This window comes from Apiospora phragmitis (genome assembly GCF_038363925.1).
Source record: "Apiospora phragmitis strain CBS 135458 chromosome Unknown utg000010l:1.0-9815664.0:1.0-9183399.0, whole genome shotgun sequence".
Taxonomy (NCBI): domain Eukaryota; kingdom Fungi; phylum Ascomycota; class Sordariomycetes; order Amphisphaeriales; family Apiosporaceae; genus Apiospora; species Apiospora phragmitis.
The window spans coordinates 5,345,609-5,361,792 of NW_027117409.1; the positions used below are offsets into that span (position 1 = coordinate 5,345,609).

Genomic DNA, 16,184 nt, shown 5'->3' on the forward strand with positions numbered 1-16,184 from the left:
TGCGCAGTCAATATGATGGTCATCGCCATGCTCTGTATGACAGGTGGGGAGGGTATATCATCTGCTGTGTGGTCGTAACAGTTTTTACTCGTGCGTCTCTTGCCTAAAAACCAAGTAGGATGTGTCCGTGTTTGGTGGTTGCCCCCCTTGTTTCTTTCTGATCTCCCCGGAACCACCCCGGAGTCTTCCACAGGGTCCCCGCTAGAATTGCCGGATATCTTTCGGTTCCGCTAGAAGTCTACAGGCCATGCAGGGTATCCCCGCATTCAATCAAGAGGCATTATCCCTGTTTCCATCATGGGGAATAAAGACTTGGGATGCCGGTTATCCCCGGATCCGCGTCTACGGGCCCCCCACTCGGCCTAGTTGCATGCATACCAAAGATTCGGGGGCGACCATCGCACATTTGTATGATAGATGGTTGTGAAAATCGACTCACATTTAGTATGAAGAAGGATAGAGCCTGACAGATCGGAGTCAGCATACCCCGATGCAGATGCGGTCATCTTTCACTGTCAGCCAGCCTGCACACTGCAATACTTGTCATTGACCGACATTGCCCCCCAAAAGAATAACCACAAGGGCCAGGCGACTCCCATCCTCTCTGTTGGAAACATATACACATTACGAGCAGAAAAATCAATCTGCCGAAGATGTGGGCCAATCGAACGGACCAGCAGTTTTGCCCAATCCCTGTACATCGTAGCTCGGTCTCGATATAGACTAAACACATACCAAACATAGCCTGCCTACCGATGAACTTCTGACTCGGCTATGGAAGTATCGACAGACTCAGGAGGAGAGACATGGCAATGCCTCTATCAGAGAGAAGCATCGCCATCCCCGGAAGATGTTGGTTGTATATCACCATGCCACCCATCATCCTGTGAACATCCCGTGTTTGGTTCCTCACCATGTTGAGGAAATATTTGACTTCATTTCTTGAACCAACCCTTTGGCTTTCATTTCTTCAGTCGGCAGTGCCTGGACTTGGACACCTCTCCCCCTTTTTCTAAAATCCCGTGATAACACCTAAGTAGGCACCATGGCGAGACTTGACATGAAAGAAAAGGTCGAGTGGGCAAAAGATGTTATACGAACCGACACGACCACAAACAGGGTCAAGAGCTTTGTCGTTACCGGCACCCCCAAGCTCCCCAGCGCGGCCGGGCAGTACCTCCTCGGGAAGTTCCCCATCGTCCAATGGCTCCCGCGCTACCACCCTTCGTGGCTTGTACAGGACTTCACGGCCGGCCTGACGATCGGCGTGCTTCTGATCCCTCAAGGCCTCGCGTATGCCAAGATTGCTACGATACCGATCGAGAACGGGCTGTATTCCGGCTGGATCCCCGCAGTCATGGCCGTTCTCATGGGGACGTCAAAAGGTGCGTTTATTTCATCCCATAAATATTACGACATGCCAAGTTCGCCGACGATTCTGACGATGATAGTGTAGACCTGTAGTCAGGTCCGACCTCCATCTTGGGTCTTTTAACTTCGGAGATCGTCCACAATCTCTCGGCCGAGTACAGCCCCACGGCCATTGCTAGTGCCGTCGCGTTCATGGTCGGGGTATACAATCTTCTGCTGGGGCTCTCCGGGTTAGGCTTCCTGTTGGAATTCGTCTCGGTCCCTGTGCTCACCGGCTTCATCTCTGCGACCTCGTTGACCATTGGCTTCGGTCAACTTGGAAGCCTGGTCGGTCTTAACGATACCCCTGACGGCATCTTCAGCACCATAAGATACGTGCTGGAAAGACTCCCTCATTGGTGAGTAATCCGGCCTATATAGTTCTGCCCCCCTATATACTGCCCAAGATCTGACTGGCATTTGTGTGCTTATAAAGGGATGGACCTACCTGCGCCATTGGGTTCGGAACTGTCGCTATCCTCCTCGCCCTCGAGAAGATAGGAAAGACATGGGGCAAGAAGAACGTCGTCATCAAGTATATCGCGTCCAGCCGTGCCGTATTCGTCATGGTCATCTTCACTCTCGTCAGTTTCTTGGTCAATAAGGACCGTGGTGCGAAGCCCCTCTGGTCCATCACCAAGGTCAAGACGCAGGGAATCGCCGCCCCGAAAGCCCACGACACCGAGCTGCTCATGAAGGTTGCCTCCCGGGCCTTCGCTCCACTGGTAGCGTGTGCTCTGGAGCACTTGGCCGTGGGCAAAGCATTCGGGCGGCGCAATGGCTATACAATCGATCAGACCCAGGTAGGAGGCGATCAAGCATTGTTATACATTTTCTGGTGTATTAGCGGATGCTAACCTTCGGTCGCTGCCGTCTCAGGAGCTCAACTATCTCGGATTCACGAACGTGATCAACAGTTTCTTCAGTGTGATGCCGATAAGCGGTTCTATGTCCCGCACAGCGGTAAACTCCGAATGTCGCGTCAAAAGCCCGCTGAACGGGATGGTCACGGCCGGCTTCATTCTACTGACTATCTACGTCCTTTCACCCGCGCTGTTCTGGCTGCCCAAGGCCACGCTTTCTGCTATCATCGTGAGTTCCCTATCTAAGCCCTTATTGGTTGCTGCAAGTTGCTCCATCTGACACATTTACGTCCAGATCATGGCAGTCGTTCATCTGTTCGGTCCTGTATCGCTCTTCTACCGCTATTGGCGTGTCTCCTTTGCCGATTTCGTGGCATCGATGCTGTCCTTCTGGATGGCTATATTTGTCTCAGCTGAGATCGGCATCGGCGTTGCCGTGGCATGGTCCGTCATCTACACGCTCCTGCGCTCCGCCTTCGTCAAGCCTTTGGTGCAATTCGACGGCAACGGCGACTGTAGCGGCGGCGAGCCCGGCCCCTCCTCCTTCAGGGCGGCGGCGTTCTCGTCCAACTCCAATGAAAAGCCGGACGACGGAGGGGTGAACTTGAGCGACAATTTCGCCCAGACCACCGCGGCCACGGCCGCCTCCTCCTGAAGATCCCGAGCAACACCATCGTCATCCAATTCACCGACGCGCTCTTCTTCCCCAACGCGCAGCGCAGCAAATGCACCGCCCTCGAGGCCATTCAGCTCGTCTACGACGAAACCACACGCTCCACCACATCTCCATCATCGGATAGCGAGCGGTCCTCCTTCTTCCAGAATACCTCACCACTCTCGGGGTCGTCCTTGAACAAATGATCGACGACCATCTTCTTGGGCGTCCCGCCCATCCACTGAAACAGGGAGAAGTCGAGGAACTCGTCAGCGCGGAAAACCTCCAGCATCTCCACGGGCTCGTCGCCGATGTTCTCCACGAAGTGGCCGTTGTTGCGCGGTACGATACCGACATCGCCAGGCACGTAATCGAAAGTGCGGGCAGTGCCTTCCGCAGCGAAGATGGTGATGCGGGCGCGACCTTTGATGAAGAAAGACCACTCGTCGGCGTTGGGGTGCCAGTGCATCTCTCGAATGGCCCCAGGCTGAATAGTGACATGGGCGGCGGCCACCGTCTTGGAGACGGCGAAGTTCTTGGAATCGGTTATGCGCACTTTCCCCACCGCTCGTCTTCTTGGGTTCTTGATCCAACATGCGATGGGTGAAGTTGTACTTGGATTTCTTCACACCCTTGCCTGTTGGCCTCTCCTCCTCGATGGAGCCGGGATTAGTGCCTTGGAAAATATACTTCTCACTATCTGGGATGTGGGCAAAGATTTCTGGCGCCAAGTCGAAGTTCTTGGCGATGACCGACTTGGGAGTGTGAGCTGTGGTAGAGTCAGTTGTCCATATCGTAAGTGGGAACACCTGGGATTTCATACCAAGCCAGTCACTAAGAATGAAAGTAGACTCTTCCGAGAAGTTCCCATCGTCAAAGATGAGAAGAAACTCAGTACCATTGGGACTCAGACCTTGAAGCGAATGAGGAACGCCGCTGGGGAAATACCAGAGGTCGCCCTTTTTCAAGTCATCCATGAAATTACCCCCTTCATAATCGATGGCAGTGACACGGACTTCTCCGTCTAGGATATAAGCCCACTCGGCTTCCTTGTGCCAATGAAGCTCCCGTATAACACCTTCATCCAGCCGCATGTTCACGGCAGCCAATTCCACACTGGAGCCGAGCTCGCGGACAGTGGTCTGTCGCGTCCAGCCCCCTTCCTGCAGCGATGTGTTAGCAGCGGGTGAATGAGTAAGAGGCCAAGTCGCTTTCGTGGCTCGAGGGATGAACTGACCTCAATTCTCACATGAGAATCGGCAAAACTCCAGCGCATGTTGTTCATATTGCCGTGATCGGTAGACGGTGGGCGCACCATATCCGGACCCTGCCGGGATCGCTCCCAGTTCCAGGGGCCCAACACGGAAGCGCCCAGGCCATTACGGTAGGGCAAGGATCTAATTTGTCGCCGACTGAGTCGACTGCTTTATCAAGAGGATCCTTGAAGCCGGGGGTATAAGGAGACTTGCTCTTCCCAAAATTGGAAGGCAGTGAATGGCCATCCAACAGCCGTTGGCGCTGGCTGTCCTGAACAGGGACAGCGCGCCCAACCTCACTCAGCGCCGCGCTGAGAATTAATAACGAGCTTGTCAGTTGCATTGTGTGATCGAGTGTTGATAGTGTTGACGATGCCCAACCCACCAAGTAGAGGATGTAGATAAGAGAGAATCAAGTCTGGGCTACGGTAAGGTTACCTGTTGGGTTAAGACCTAACCTTACATATGAAGTACGAACGTCAATGGGCGAGAGCAACTGCAACTCCCAGTTGACGTATGCGATCAATCATGCTTGACGCTCGAGTGGGGATACGAACAGGGATCACACAAGGTCTCGTCATGACTACTCGCATGCCGACCAACGGTGACAAAAGCACCCACCAGCCTACATGCCGAATGTTCGCCGCGGACGAGTGTAGCACGGCTTGAGCTGGAAAGGCTTAGACCGAGAAGAGAAGTCGGGTCAGTGTACGAGATGCTGGTCAACACCATCTACTAGAGCTTCTGCTGCTGGCTGCGTTTTCAGGACTGGAACCTTGGCGATCACGACAAGGCCCATACCACACGTGTAGACGTATGTATGTACGTGTACCTAGTGCAATGCAGCAAGCATGAAATATCCAAACCTAGGTAGTGGGGGTGCTAGATAATCGGTCTGCGGGGTAGTATATGCAGGCCATCTCTACCTATGGACAGAGACGAAGCATTCCTCATAGCCAACAGCTTGCAATTGTCCAAGAGATCAGTATCTCGCCATGCCGGATTAGCCGTGTTAGTGTCGTCCGCGGTCGTGGTGGCCGGAGGCCGCGTGTTATAGCCCACAGTATAGGCCCGTGTGTCGGATCGCGGCATTCTACGCGGTGAATTTCTTGCGGTCTTCCCAGTTCGATCCGGGGAAGAGGAGTCGTATGCCGAGAAAGACGGATTGGCGCGCAAGAAGGTTGATGACTCTTTTGTCAAATCAGACCAAGTTGGGAGGACCAAATTCATAACACCCCAACTCGGCCCCAAAAAGTGTCGTTCATGTTAGCCCTCGACCGGCTTTGCCTGATGTGTTAGTTTCGGAAGTTACTCAAGACGTGCTTCCACACACAGAAAGGAAGAGGTATTGCCGCTCCAAAGTGTTCTTGACAACCACGCTACAAAGTTTGGACGAAGGTGTTTCTGGTGGCTTGAAGTTCAGAATGCACAATTATATACAACTTTTTTACTATACAGACCCTGAAGGTTTGACTGTCCTACGAGATATTGCACGACATGCTTCAGCTACGAAGAAGCACCGACTGCAGGTCAATTGACGCCGATAGAGGGGCCGAGTGTTGGCCTGGAAAAGAATCTAGAACGATATTTTAGCTTTACGTGAGATGTCCATCAATGGCTGCAACTGGTTCCTTGACCTATCGCTTGAGGCTTTGACTGCGCGTCATTCATGTTGGGTAGCAGCTGAGCGTTGTCGCCTTACCTGGAGGTTAGGAGGTGGAGGTAGCTGAGATATCAGCCCCTGGTGCTACAGAGGCCCTGGCCAACTGAAACAGTGAAACAGGGCAGGTATTGTTAGGTATTGCCCCACCTGGAATGGAGAACCAGAACCGCTAGAACAGCTGGAACAGTCAACACTCGGCATCCAATTCCCGATGCAGAAGCAGCCAGTCAGCCAGTCTAGATCCCGCGATCTGGTTTTTTAGATTAGGCGGACTGAAGAGCTTGAACCGATAAGTAATCGTTCTGCCAACATACGTCACAGATTGGTCCGAGTCAGCCTCTATTGAGACGGGCTGTTTGGTCAATCTATTTGAGCATTCCCTCGAGAAATACCTCGTCCGGAACCATCACGGCTGCTGGTTTTTGCTTCTCTTATCATTGCGCATTCTGTCCAGCCTAAATACTACGTCATGCCATCCTCCAGCGCCTACGGTTCGCTCAGGAGTCACTCCAGACCAACTACCCGCCGCAACGCCGACGAAGAGCAACCTTTGCTGGGTAGGAATTTGGCGAAAAACTCGGTATGGCGCGAGAAGTTGACTGTCGATGTCCACCGTGATTGGGCAGATGTGGTCTTGCTGCTGTGCTATATCATTACTGGGCTGCTAGACAGTGCTGCCATATCTACCTGGGGTTCCTTCGTCTCCATGCAAACAGGTGCCTCTCATTGCAACCCAGGTGCAATGCTGAATTTGAATGCTAATTATGCTTTCTGCAGGGAATACGGTGTATATCGGCCTCGGATTGGCTGCCCCAAATGAGTCGAAGCGCTGGGTCAAGTCTGGTCTCTCGCTGATCTCGTTCTGCGTGGGCTCATTCTGCTTCAGTCGCTTCCACCGGCGCTTCTCGCCCTGCCGGCGCTGGGTGCTGTGCGCTTCGTTCTTGGTCCAGATGGCCTTCATCATCGCCGCGGCCAGCGTCATGACATTCGCGCCCGCCGCCGCCGAAGAAAAGGACAGCACCAGCTGGAACGTCCTGGTCCCCATGGCCCTGGTCGCCTTCCAGAGCTGCGGCCAAGCCGTCGCGAGCCGGGCGCTCAAGTACAACTCGCTTACCAGCGTCGTGCTGACGAGCATCTACTGCGATCTCTTCTCGGACACGCAGCTGTTCGCGTTCGACAACACGGAGAGGAACCGACGCGTGGGTGCGCCCCTCCTGCTCCTTTCTGGCGCTGTCATGGGCGGTCTACTGGCTCGCAGCGCTGTCGGTACGGCTGGGGTTTTATGGATTGCCGCCGGGCTCAAGCTCCTTGCTGCCATCACATGGTTCCTCTGGCCGGCTGCAGATCAATGAAAACTTCGGTACTAGATCTGGCGAGATACGACGATGCCTCCAGGGGCAGCGAGCAGGGAGGGTGTTTTTGTACCAGTAGATAGATCCACCCGTCTGGGCTAATACTATGTAAAATACCAATAACGCAATCAAAATTCTAGAGCTAAGCACGTGCAAGTTTCACGATGTATCTTCTCTCGACTTGATACTTATCTGAACCAACAATACTTATACATGTAGAAAGTGAATCTGAGTTTATAGAGTGCGGTAAGATAAGATGTAGCTTGCACGAGCAGAGACCACCGTCATCGTGCAGCGCTGTGGGGCATGAGTTCCATAGGCCTCCGCAACCCCCAGCCCAGCGGGATGGCTCGCAACTCGGCAGTTGAGTAGGTAATGTAGGCCTAGAACAACCCCACGAGATCTACAGCTGAAGCCTCATAGATAGGACTCGGCCGCAGATATGTATTGTATCTCCATTTGATACTTTATGTAACCTACCTAAATGCTCCTAGTGATGTATCAAATCTATCAGCTAATAAACTGACTTATTAGATGGCCGGGGAAATAGCCCGGGCACAACCTCCCCTCGCTCACTCTACTTGTCCCTGGCTGGATCATACCTGGCATATGCAGGTGCTTCAGGTACGTTGCTGCTTCCTTCCATGTTTTCCTCTTGGGCTTGCTCAGGATCGTTTGATCTTTGCATGTTTGCATGTTTGCCAACGCAGGACCGGCCTTTCGTATATGCAACTCGGCAGCCTGCGCCTTCTTGTCATATCTTGTCATACGTAAGGATGTGATATGTCCATATTCCTTGTGCATATGATGATAGTTGCCCCGCTCTTCCGAGCTGCTGCTCACCGTACGCCGCCAAGGTTCTCTCTCCCATCCCTAGATTATTTTGTGCAAAAGACCCTCAAGCCGGTGGAACTCGTTAGCAAATCTCCTACCTTGAAAAACGTAACCGTTACTCAAAAACCAATCCCACCATGAAGCTCGCCGTCTTCGGTGCCAAGCCCTACGACATGCTCTACCTCACCACCGCGCACGCCGCGGAGCTGGCCCCGGAGGCCGGCATCGAGGTCATCTACCACGACTTCCCGCTCTCGCTCGAGACGGTGGAGCTGGCCCGGGGCGCCCAGGCCGTCTGCGTATTCGTCAACGACGCCGCCGACGGGCCCGTCCTCGAGGCCCTCGCGCAGTACGGCGTCAAGGCCGTCCTGCTGCGCTGCGCCGGCTACAACCACGTCGACCTCGAGGCCGCCGAGCGCCTCGACTTCTTCGTCGCCAACGTGCCCTCCTACTCGCCCGAGGCCGTTGCCGAGTTCGCCGTCGCGCTCATCCAGACCCTCAACCGGAACACCCACCGCACCTACAACCGCGTCCGCGAGGGCAACTTCAATCTGGATGGCCTCCTGGGCAGGTGAGCCACTCTCGGAAATCCTGGTCGCATATAGTAGATTAGAACTCCTTCCCCCGAGAAACAAGTCACGTGACTACACTGTCTTATTAACCCCCGGATCACTCTCGGGGATCCTGACGATAGGGCCTACCACTAACATTGCATGCATACTCTAGAAATCTACATGGGAAAACCGTGGGTCTAGTCGGAACGGGCAAGATTGGGGTTGCGTTGGCGCGAATTATGGTGGGATTCGGGTGCAAGGTGATCGCCTTTGACCCCTTCGAGAATGACGAGTTCAAGAAGTGCGGCGGGACCTATACCGACCTCGATGACCTCCTCGCGCAGAGCGACATCGTCAGCCTGCACTGCCCGCTGACGAAGTCCTCGAGGCACATCATCAACCGCGAGTCGCTGGCCAAGATGAAGCCCCACGCCATGCTCGTCAACACGTCGCGCGGCCCCTTGATCCATACCCGGGCCGTCATCGCCGCGCTCAAGTCGAAACATCTGGGTGGCCTGGCGCTGGACGTCTACGACGGCGAGGGCGCCCTCTTCTACAAGGACCACTCGGGCGAGATCATCGACGACGACGAGCTCATGCGCCTGACCACCTTCCACAACGTGCTCGTCTGCGGCCACCAGGCCTTCTTCACCGACGAGGCGTTGACGGAGATTGGAGCTTGCACGATACGCAATCTGGCCGACTTCGTTCACGGCCGCAAGTGCAAGAACTCACTTGTACTTCAGGGGCACGCGCTGGTGAAGAGGGACTCTGTTCCGGTCCGCATCTGAACGTTCCTTACCGCAAGTTCATGCGTTGAGCCATTTCTAGTATCGGGCACTTCTTAGCTGCTAGTAGGGTACAACAGGCAGCACAGCAACCAAGAGGGCACCACACAGCATGGGTATCAGATTCGAGTTGTGCCCCGTAATGGGAAAAGGCTTCAGTCAAACGAAGAAATGTACTGCGTAAACTGCTTTAGGTAAACTTGAGAGCGTTGTAAAGTTTTATTGGTATTTTATCCGTCTAGTCGCCTATCCGTACCTACTTTAGATAAGAAAACACCCACCATTGACCCCACTTGTCAGAAAGGGGGTCAGGTGGGTGATGAACATGCAGTATATAGGCAAATAACACGCCTTTTCTATCGTCTATATACCCCAGAAATAGTGTAGTCCTTTTTGGGGCCATTGACCGAGTACCCGAGTCTCCATTCCTTCAGATTGACAGCCCGGAACTTGAATTCGTACTTGACGTTGTAGAGATCCTCTATGCACAGATGGCTTGCTTTGGCGTGCCAACCCTTGTTCTGTGCTGCCTCATCATCGGCGTCCGGTACGATGAACTCGATGTCGTGGAACAGATAGTCGGCTCGCATGTTGTCGTCCGTCTTGGCGAACCAGACGCTAAGCACATCCCGCGCTTCGTCGTACCTCCAGACGTAGCGCCGCGTGGCTCGAAACTTCATTCCGTTGCTGGCCGTGAAGTCGCCGTCTTCAATGTACAGGTACTCCATGCCGAGATCATCCTGGTCTGCAACATTGCGGCCATCCGCTGTGCCTTGGCGCAGGAGGAACTTGGCCGTTCCGGCAAAGCGCCCACTGGGGTGGGATGGCAGCTTCGACACCAGATCGCGTTCCAGCTTCCATTCCCCCAACAAAGACCTGAAGACGGCCTGGGCGACAAATCTGGCTTTGGTCAAGCCACCTAGAGCGGTTTCGTGCGTGCACGCTAGGTTCCTCTCTACCTCGGCAAGCTGCATCTGGGCCGCTCCCTCAGACACGTACCGGGCAGGTGTGAGGATATCCATGCTCTTCCCATTTGCCAGAGGCGGTGTCTCTCGAGGTGCCGAGGCCTTCATCTCCAAGGCTTTCGCAAACTCTTGCATGAGAAACGCGTAGTCACCCATCGGAAACTGTGACGATCGTGGGTCTGGACGAAGATCAAACACAGTTTGGATGGAATTATCACAGTCGAGTGCTTCTTTCAAGGCTGGAGAGGGCTCCGGTGTCGACCAAAGACGCGCAATGAATCGGGCTTGCATTTCCATCACACCCCAGTAAGGTGAGCGGTAGAAACCAACGAAGCCAAGAGTTGAGAGCGAAGGATGGTGTGTTCCGTGGAAAGCGAGAGCGACTGGTAGGTTCGGGTGCGAGGGAGCATATAAGATCGTCTCTAGAACATCCGACGGGAGAAAAGCCAGGGATGGGCAAGGATCGAAGCCAGTCGCAAGGACAATGGCGGCGATATCCTCAATCTTCTCATTCGTAGGTGAAAGCACAGCCGTGTTCCCAGCGAGGGACGACACTTTACCTTGGCTAACGGATATCATCCCTAATCTGACAAAATCGGCATAGTGACTGCTCATTGCCAGGAATGGCTGCTGTTCTACGAGGCCATCACTAATTTTGATGTCCGGAGAAAAGTCGCCCTGGTCGGTCCCAAGCACTGATTGGAAGATCGAGTTAAACGTCTTAGCCGAATCCACGCTGATGTGTCCGGAGCTGTTGGTCAAGGGATGAGGCCGATTCGCTAAGTTGTAAGACGGCAGATCACAAGGGAGAAAAAAGGGGTGCTGCAGCTGCAGGCTTTGAAAAATACTTAGCAGCACACTCTGTTTCTAGGTGTGGGCATGGGTCTTACCTTGGCAGAAGTGAATAATGGAAAGACCCAGGAAGGTCTCTGAGCGACATGATGAACTGAATACTTTTCCGGGTTCTTGACAGGCTTTTCCCCAGCGCCATGCACTGCAGAGGAAAGGTGAGTGGCGATTGTGCCGGCGATCTCAATGCCTGACATCTGCCCGCCAACTACAAGGATCTTGTGTCCCTTGCGATTCCCTCCAGCTAGCAGACCCTTCAAATCCCGATACTTGCTGCTGTGTATTATGGGAATCTCAGCCTCTTCCGGCAAATAGTCGGGCCAGATCGGCCTGCCGAAGAAGCCGGTTGTGACAAGCAGATGGTCGAAGGTGTGAGATTGCGGACCCCCCTCAGACTCGGTCTCAACCTTCCAGGCGCCGTCCTGTTGTAACTCTGTTCGCACGACCGTGTGGCCCAGCCTCACGTCCGCACCTCCGTACTTTTCTGAGTAACGTTTGAGGTACTGTCCTACCTGCCATGCCTTTGGCATCTGCGGGACATTGTCGTCCCATGCGAGGTCGCTGAACTGCACCGTGTGCTTGCTCTGGTTGGCCACCATCAGCGGATGGACTAACCCGGCAGTATCATCCTTCGTCAGCGGCCATAGTCCGCCGATCCGTGGCTGCGCATCATAGATTGTGACCTTGAAGGTGGCTGGAGCCACATCGTGTAGCAGTGTCTTGGCTGCCACCAAGCCCGAAGGTCCAGCGCCTGAGGTCTGAGTAAGTCGGGTTGTATCGACGTGCTATAATCACGAGTTTATGGTATACAAGCCGGGAAGAAATAGCTAAGGAACTGACTTACCGACAATACAGACGGTTTTCGTCATGGTTTAGTTCAAGGTTACCGAAAGGGCATAAAAGAAGGAGAGTGGGCAAGCGGGAGGGGAGGCTCGGAGTTTGCTCCACAACAGATGCTTGGGTGAGCACTGAACTAATTCCAATAGCTCGGTCGGTGGTGGGGGTTGTTACGCAGGTTTTAGTTAACCCCCTCATTACTTATATTAATCGAGGGATTAAATTTTTTACGCCTTGTATATTAAATAATATTAAACTATTTTAACCTTTAGTTTAATTTATACGTATACTCAATATATATTTAATAAAAAAAAAATTAAATTTTAAAAAAAATTAAATTTAAAATTAATTAAAAAGTAAATATAATATATAATATATAAAGTAAGTAAATTAAATTATATATATAATATAGTTTATTATTAAATATTTTACTTTTAATAATTATAATAAATAATATTCTTTTTTTATCGTATTTATTATATTTAATAACGTTAAAGTTTATAAGTCTATTATAATAATTATACGCCGTAATATTTTTTAACGCTGTGTTACTATAATAACGTGGTCGTCTCGTATTAGCCTAGATTCGATTAATTTATTATTATTATTATTCGCCTTACTTCTCGCGGCGTTACTCGTATATACGAGTGTTAATTTTAATAGTGAGCTCTATATACGAAAGGAAATTATTAAGGGTATTAAGCCGGCTAAGTTCGTTTTTATATCCTTTTTTTAATCCGCGGTAATATATTATAATTTTCGTAGTTTTAATAGAATTTAAGCGAGTTATAATACGTTGAAATTTAGCGGTATAAAAGGCGGCTAATATTTTTTTATTTAAAATTTTCGAGCTTTTTTTTTACTTATCGCTTTTTATAAAGGTTTTAAAAGAGTAATTTAAAGGTTTATTTAAAGCTATTATAACTTTTAAAAATCCGCTAAGCTTTTATATTATAGCAGGGCTAAGAAATCGCGGCTTAAGGCACGAACAGTTAATTATATAACATAGAGGGGTATAATATTAATTTTGCGATACGTTTCCATATACGATAGATTAATAATGAATATATACTCTTTAATATACACTTAGACGTTCGTTTCGTTACTCTTATAATGTTTTCCCCTTAAAAAAAAGGCCGCGTACAGGTAGCTTAATAAGGGGCTGACCTGCGAGTGTCGACCACAGTCTATAGCAGTACGGATTATATGGTTTTATACGATATAGTTTAATTTATTAGTCGTTTTTTATAAGTTCTTTTAAATAAGGTTTAAACTAAGCGAGCGCTTTATTTTTAAAAAATAAAGTAGCGTAAATAAATCGTTAAGTAACGTTTTAAAACATCTCTTCGTAGAATTATTAATAGGCTTTAATTTAAACTAAAAAGTTTCGAAGGTTTTTACTCGTTTTATTAACGTACCTTATAAATAAATTAAATATATAAGTGAATTAAACACTTTCGTTATATTTTATTTAAATAACCTTTATATTTCTTTTCTTTTATAATATAATATAGTCGGTATTTAAAAGGGAAGTAAATACTTCTAGCTTTTTAAGCGTTTTAAAATAACTTAAAATTAAGTCTCTAGCGTGCAACTTTAATATATAAAGTCTTTTATATAACCCTCCGTAATCGATAGCTCGGTCTCTTTATAAGACGCGAAATCTCTACGAAATCTCGGAAGTTAACGAATTTAAAAGAAGGAGCGATTATAAGATATATAATTAATTTAAATTCGCGATCGTTTCTTCCTTAGTTTAGCGGTATAAAAGATATAGCGAATCGATTATTTCGTTAACGCGACGCGAGACGCGTCGGCGTTAATGAAGCTTCGAACTTTATATAATAATAACTAGACCTCCGAACGCGTTTTAATTATAAAATTAATTATTAAAGAGTTTTTTATAAAGATCTCGACGCTTATCGCGCGTAATTTACCTTTATATAAAATATAATTAATAAATATAAGATTTAAAAAAAAATATCTTTAACTTCGACGAGACCGGCTTTTTTATAAGTTAAATCTCGTTTAAAATAATCGTTATAACCTTTAATTAATACGAAAAATTTAAAATAATTTAATAAAAGAATTAAGAATAGGTTATAATTATTTAAAATATTGAATTATACGGTTACGCTATCCCTTCGTATATTATATTTACCGGGAAAACGTACCTCTTTTCTTAATACGAAAATAACTTATTACCGAAAAATTAAATAATCGTAATTATTAAAAACGGCTAGACTACGAACGAGAGAGGCGAGGACTAGATTCGATATTTCGATAAATATATAAAGTCTCGTATAAAAAGTATTTATCGCTTATTAATCCTTAATAACTATAAGAGTTATTATTTAATAACTTTTAAGCTTTATTATAAAAAGAACTCGATTATTATATTTTATATATTTTTTTATTTATCGTATAAGTTTTAACCTTTTAATATCGGCTGGTTTTATGCGTTAAAAAAGTTATACAAGAAAGAAATCGAGCGTTTTATACGGGCGTATCTTATTTATATCTTAAAGGAGGACTTTTTACTAGCGTTCTTAAAAGCGTTCTAAGCGATTTTTATTATTCTACATATTTAAGAAGGTTTTTAAAAAATAGGAGTTATATCGTATAACTTAGAATATATTATTTTATAATTAAATATAAAGCTACGTACGCTAACGCCTCCGGCAACCTTTTTCGGCCTACTTATACTTTAGAAATTAAAGACTTTAAATAACTTAATTAAAACTTAATTTTAAACCGAGTATATTAAAAATCGAATCGCGTAATATTAAAATAACTTTTAGATATTAATTTTAATTAAACTTAATTAAACTACGAAACGTATAACGTAAATTATATAACGGCTCGCTTTATTATAAAATAAAGTAACCGTATTACGAGAAGTAAATAAAATACTTAGCCGACGCCGCCGTATAAAAAAGAAACGGCTATAAAATAAAAGATTACTTTATATATAAATTAAAAAAAAACGTTAATAAATAATTATAAAACGAATCGCGTTAAAAGAGTAATTATACGAGAACGTTTAAAACGCGCTTATAACGCTATAAAATCTACGGAGAGCCCGGGTATAATACTCGTACTTATTAAAATAATATAAAAGTATTTAAAGATAAGGATTTCGATTAATTTTAAAATATTAAATATGTTATAATAGAATTAATTTATACTTAATTATACTAGGTTTTAAAAAGAGTTTAATTTATTTATAAGGTACGTTAAATAATATTAATATATTAATCTTTATACTTTTTTTAAGTGTAATAAAAGTTTAAATAATATTAATAATTATATAAAAAAGACGTACTTCCTCACGTGATTTATTAATATTATAAGGTGTTTATCTTAAAGTATTTTTAATTAAGAGCTCGTTATATTTCCTTTTAAGCTTAGCGTAGTAGTGCTAATAATTAACGTTCTTTTACTCGAGTTCTTTAATTCGTTTAACTAGCGCTTACGATTTAAGGTTATTATCGCTATCGTCGCTATCGACCTTTATAATAGGGTCTCGCTAAGCGGTGCTAAAGGTGGAGATAGAATCTTTCCTTATTAAATAGTGTTGCTAGGGCTAGGTATAAATATAGTTCTTATAAGGCTATTACTCGAGGGTTTAAATAATTATTACGATCGGCGGGTTAGTCCCCCGCGGGGTAGCACTTAAGGCGTATAATTAAATAGAAATAACCGTTTAGTTATTTTCGAAGCTTTTACTTTATAACGTAGTAGTTAATTTAAATATATTATAATAGTAATAACTTATAAAAATAAAAGTAATTAAAATATAATAAACGTTATTCGAGTTTTAAGTAAAACTTAGTAAAAAGTATTTAAATTTAACGTACCCCATGGTTTAATTAACTACACGGTCTAATTAACTATTTTCTCGTAATTTTTAATAATTAAGTTTATTTCATCTCTTTTTTATTATTTTATTATAATTAGTAATTAAAAAGAAAGCGATATATAATTAATACTTTAAGCGCTTCGAAATAGTTTTAAATTAAGTCTTTAATTTATAATATAAGTTTATAATATCCCTTATATAACTTTACGCTTTCGATATCGCGGCGGTATTTTACGATAAGATATACGATTATTAACGTAAAAGCTTACTATTTTTAAAAAAATATATAATAATTC

At 46.8% G+C, this 16,184-nt stretch overlaps 5 protein-coding genes across 5 annotated transcripts; 3 read left to right on the plus strand and 2 right to left on the minus strand.

Annotated features, from left to right (window-relative positions):
* Positions 1–1,045: 1,045 nt before the first annotated feature.
* Positions 1,046–3,134, plus strand: PG994_011377 (sulfate permease; the record flags this gene model as incomplete). Its single annotated transcript, XM_066862786.1, is given in 6 exon segments — positions 1,046–1,385; positions 1,469–1,769; positions 1,847–2,213; positions 2,290–2,502; positions 2,569–2,871; positions 2,883–3,134. 6 exon segments carry the CDS (start codon positions 1,046–1,048, stop codon positions 3,132–3,134), a joined length of 1,776 nt encoding a protein of 591 aa, XP_066711896.1.
* On the minus strand, positions 3,029–4,527 carry PG994_011378 (uncharacterized protein; the record flags this gene model as incomplete). The annotated part of the gene is made up of 5 exons (XM_066862787.1): positions 3,029–3,500; positions 3,544–3,697; positions 3,752–4,091; positions 4,166–4,193; positions 4,244–4,527. The coding sequence occupies 5 exons, from the start codon at positions 4,525–4,527 to the stop codon at positions 3,029–3,031; spliced, it is 1,278 nt and encodes a 425-aa protein (XP_066711897.1).
* Positions 4,528–6,316: 1,789 nt separating this feature from the next.
* PG994_011379 (uncharacterized protein) lies at positions 6,317–7,199 on the plus strand (the record flags this gene model as incomplete). The annotated part of the gene is made up of 2 exons (XM_066862788.1): positions 6,317–6,563; positions 6,625–7,199. 2 exons carry the CDS (start codon positions 6,317–6,319, stop codon positions 7,197–7,199), a joined length of 822 nt encoding a protein of 273 aa, XP_066711898.1.
* A 971-nt stretch (positions 7,200–8,170) lies between these two features.
* Positions 8,171–9,378, plus strand: PG994_011380 (d-hydroxyacid dehydrogenase; the record flags this gene model as incomplete). The annotated part of the gene is made up of 2 exons (XM_066862789.1): positions 8,171–8,604; positions 8,760–9,378. The coding sequence occupies 2 exons, from the start codon at positions 8,171–8,173 to the stop codon at positions 9,376–9,378; spliced, it is 1,053 nt and encodes a 350-aa protein (XP_066711899.1).
* A 353-nt stretch (positions 9,379–9,731) lies between these two features.
* Positions 9,732–12,058, minus strand: PG994_011381 (uncharacterized protein; the record flags this gene model as incomplete). The annotated part of the gene is made up of 3 exons (XM_066862790.1): positions 9,732–11,168; positions 11,231–11,940; positions 12,034–12,058. The coding sequence occupies 3 exons, from the start codon at positions 12,056–12,058 to the stop codon at positions 9,732–9,734; spliced, it is 2,172 nt and encodes a 723-aa protein (XP_066711900.1).
* Between the last annotated feature and the right edge of the window lie 4,126 nt (positions 12,059–16,184).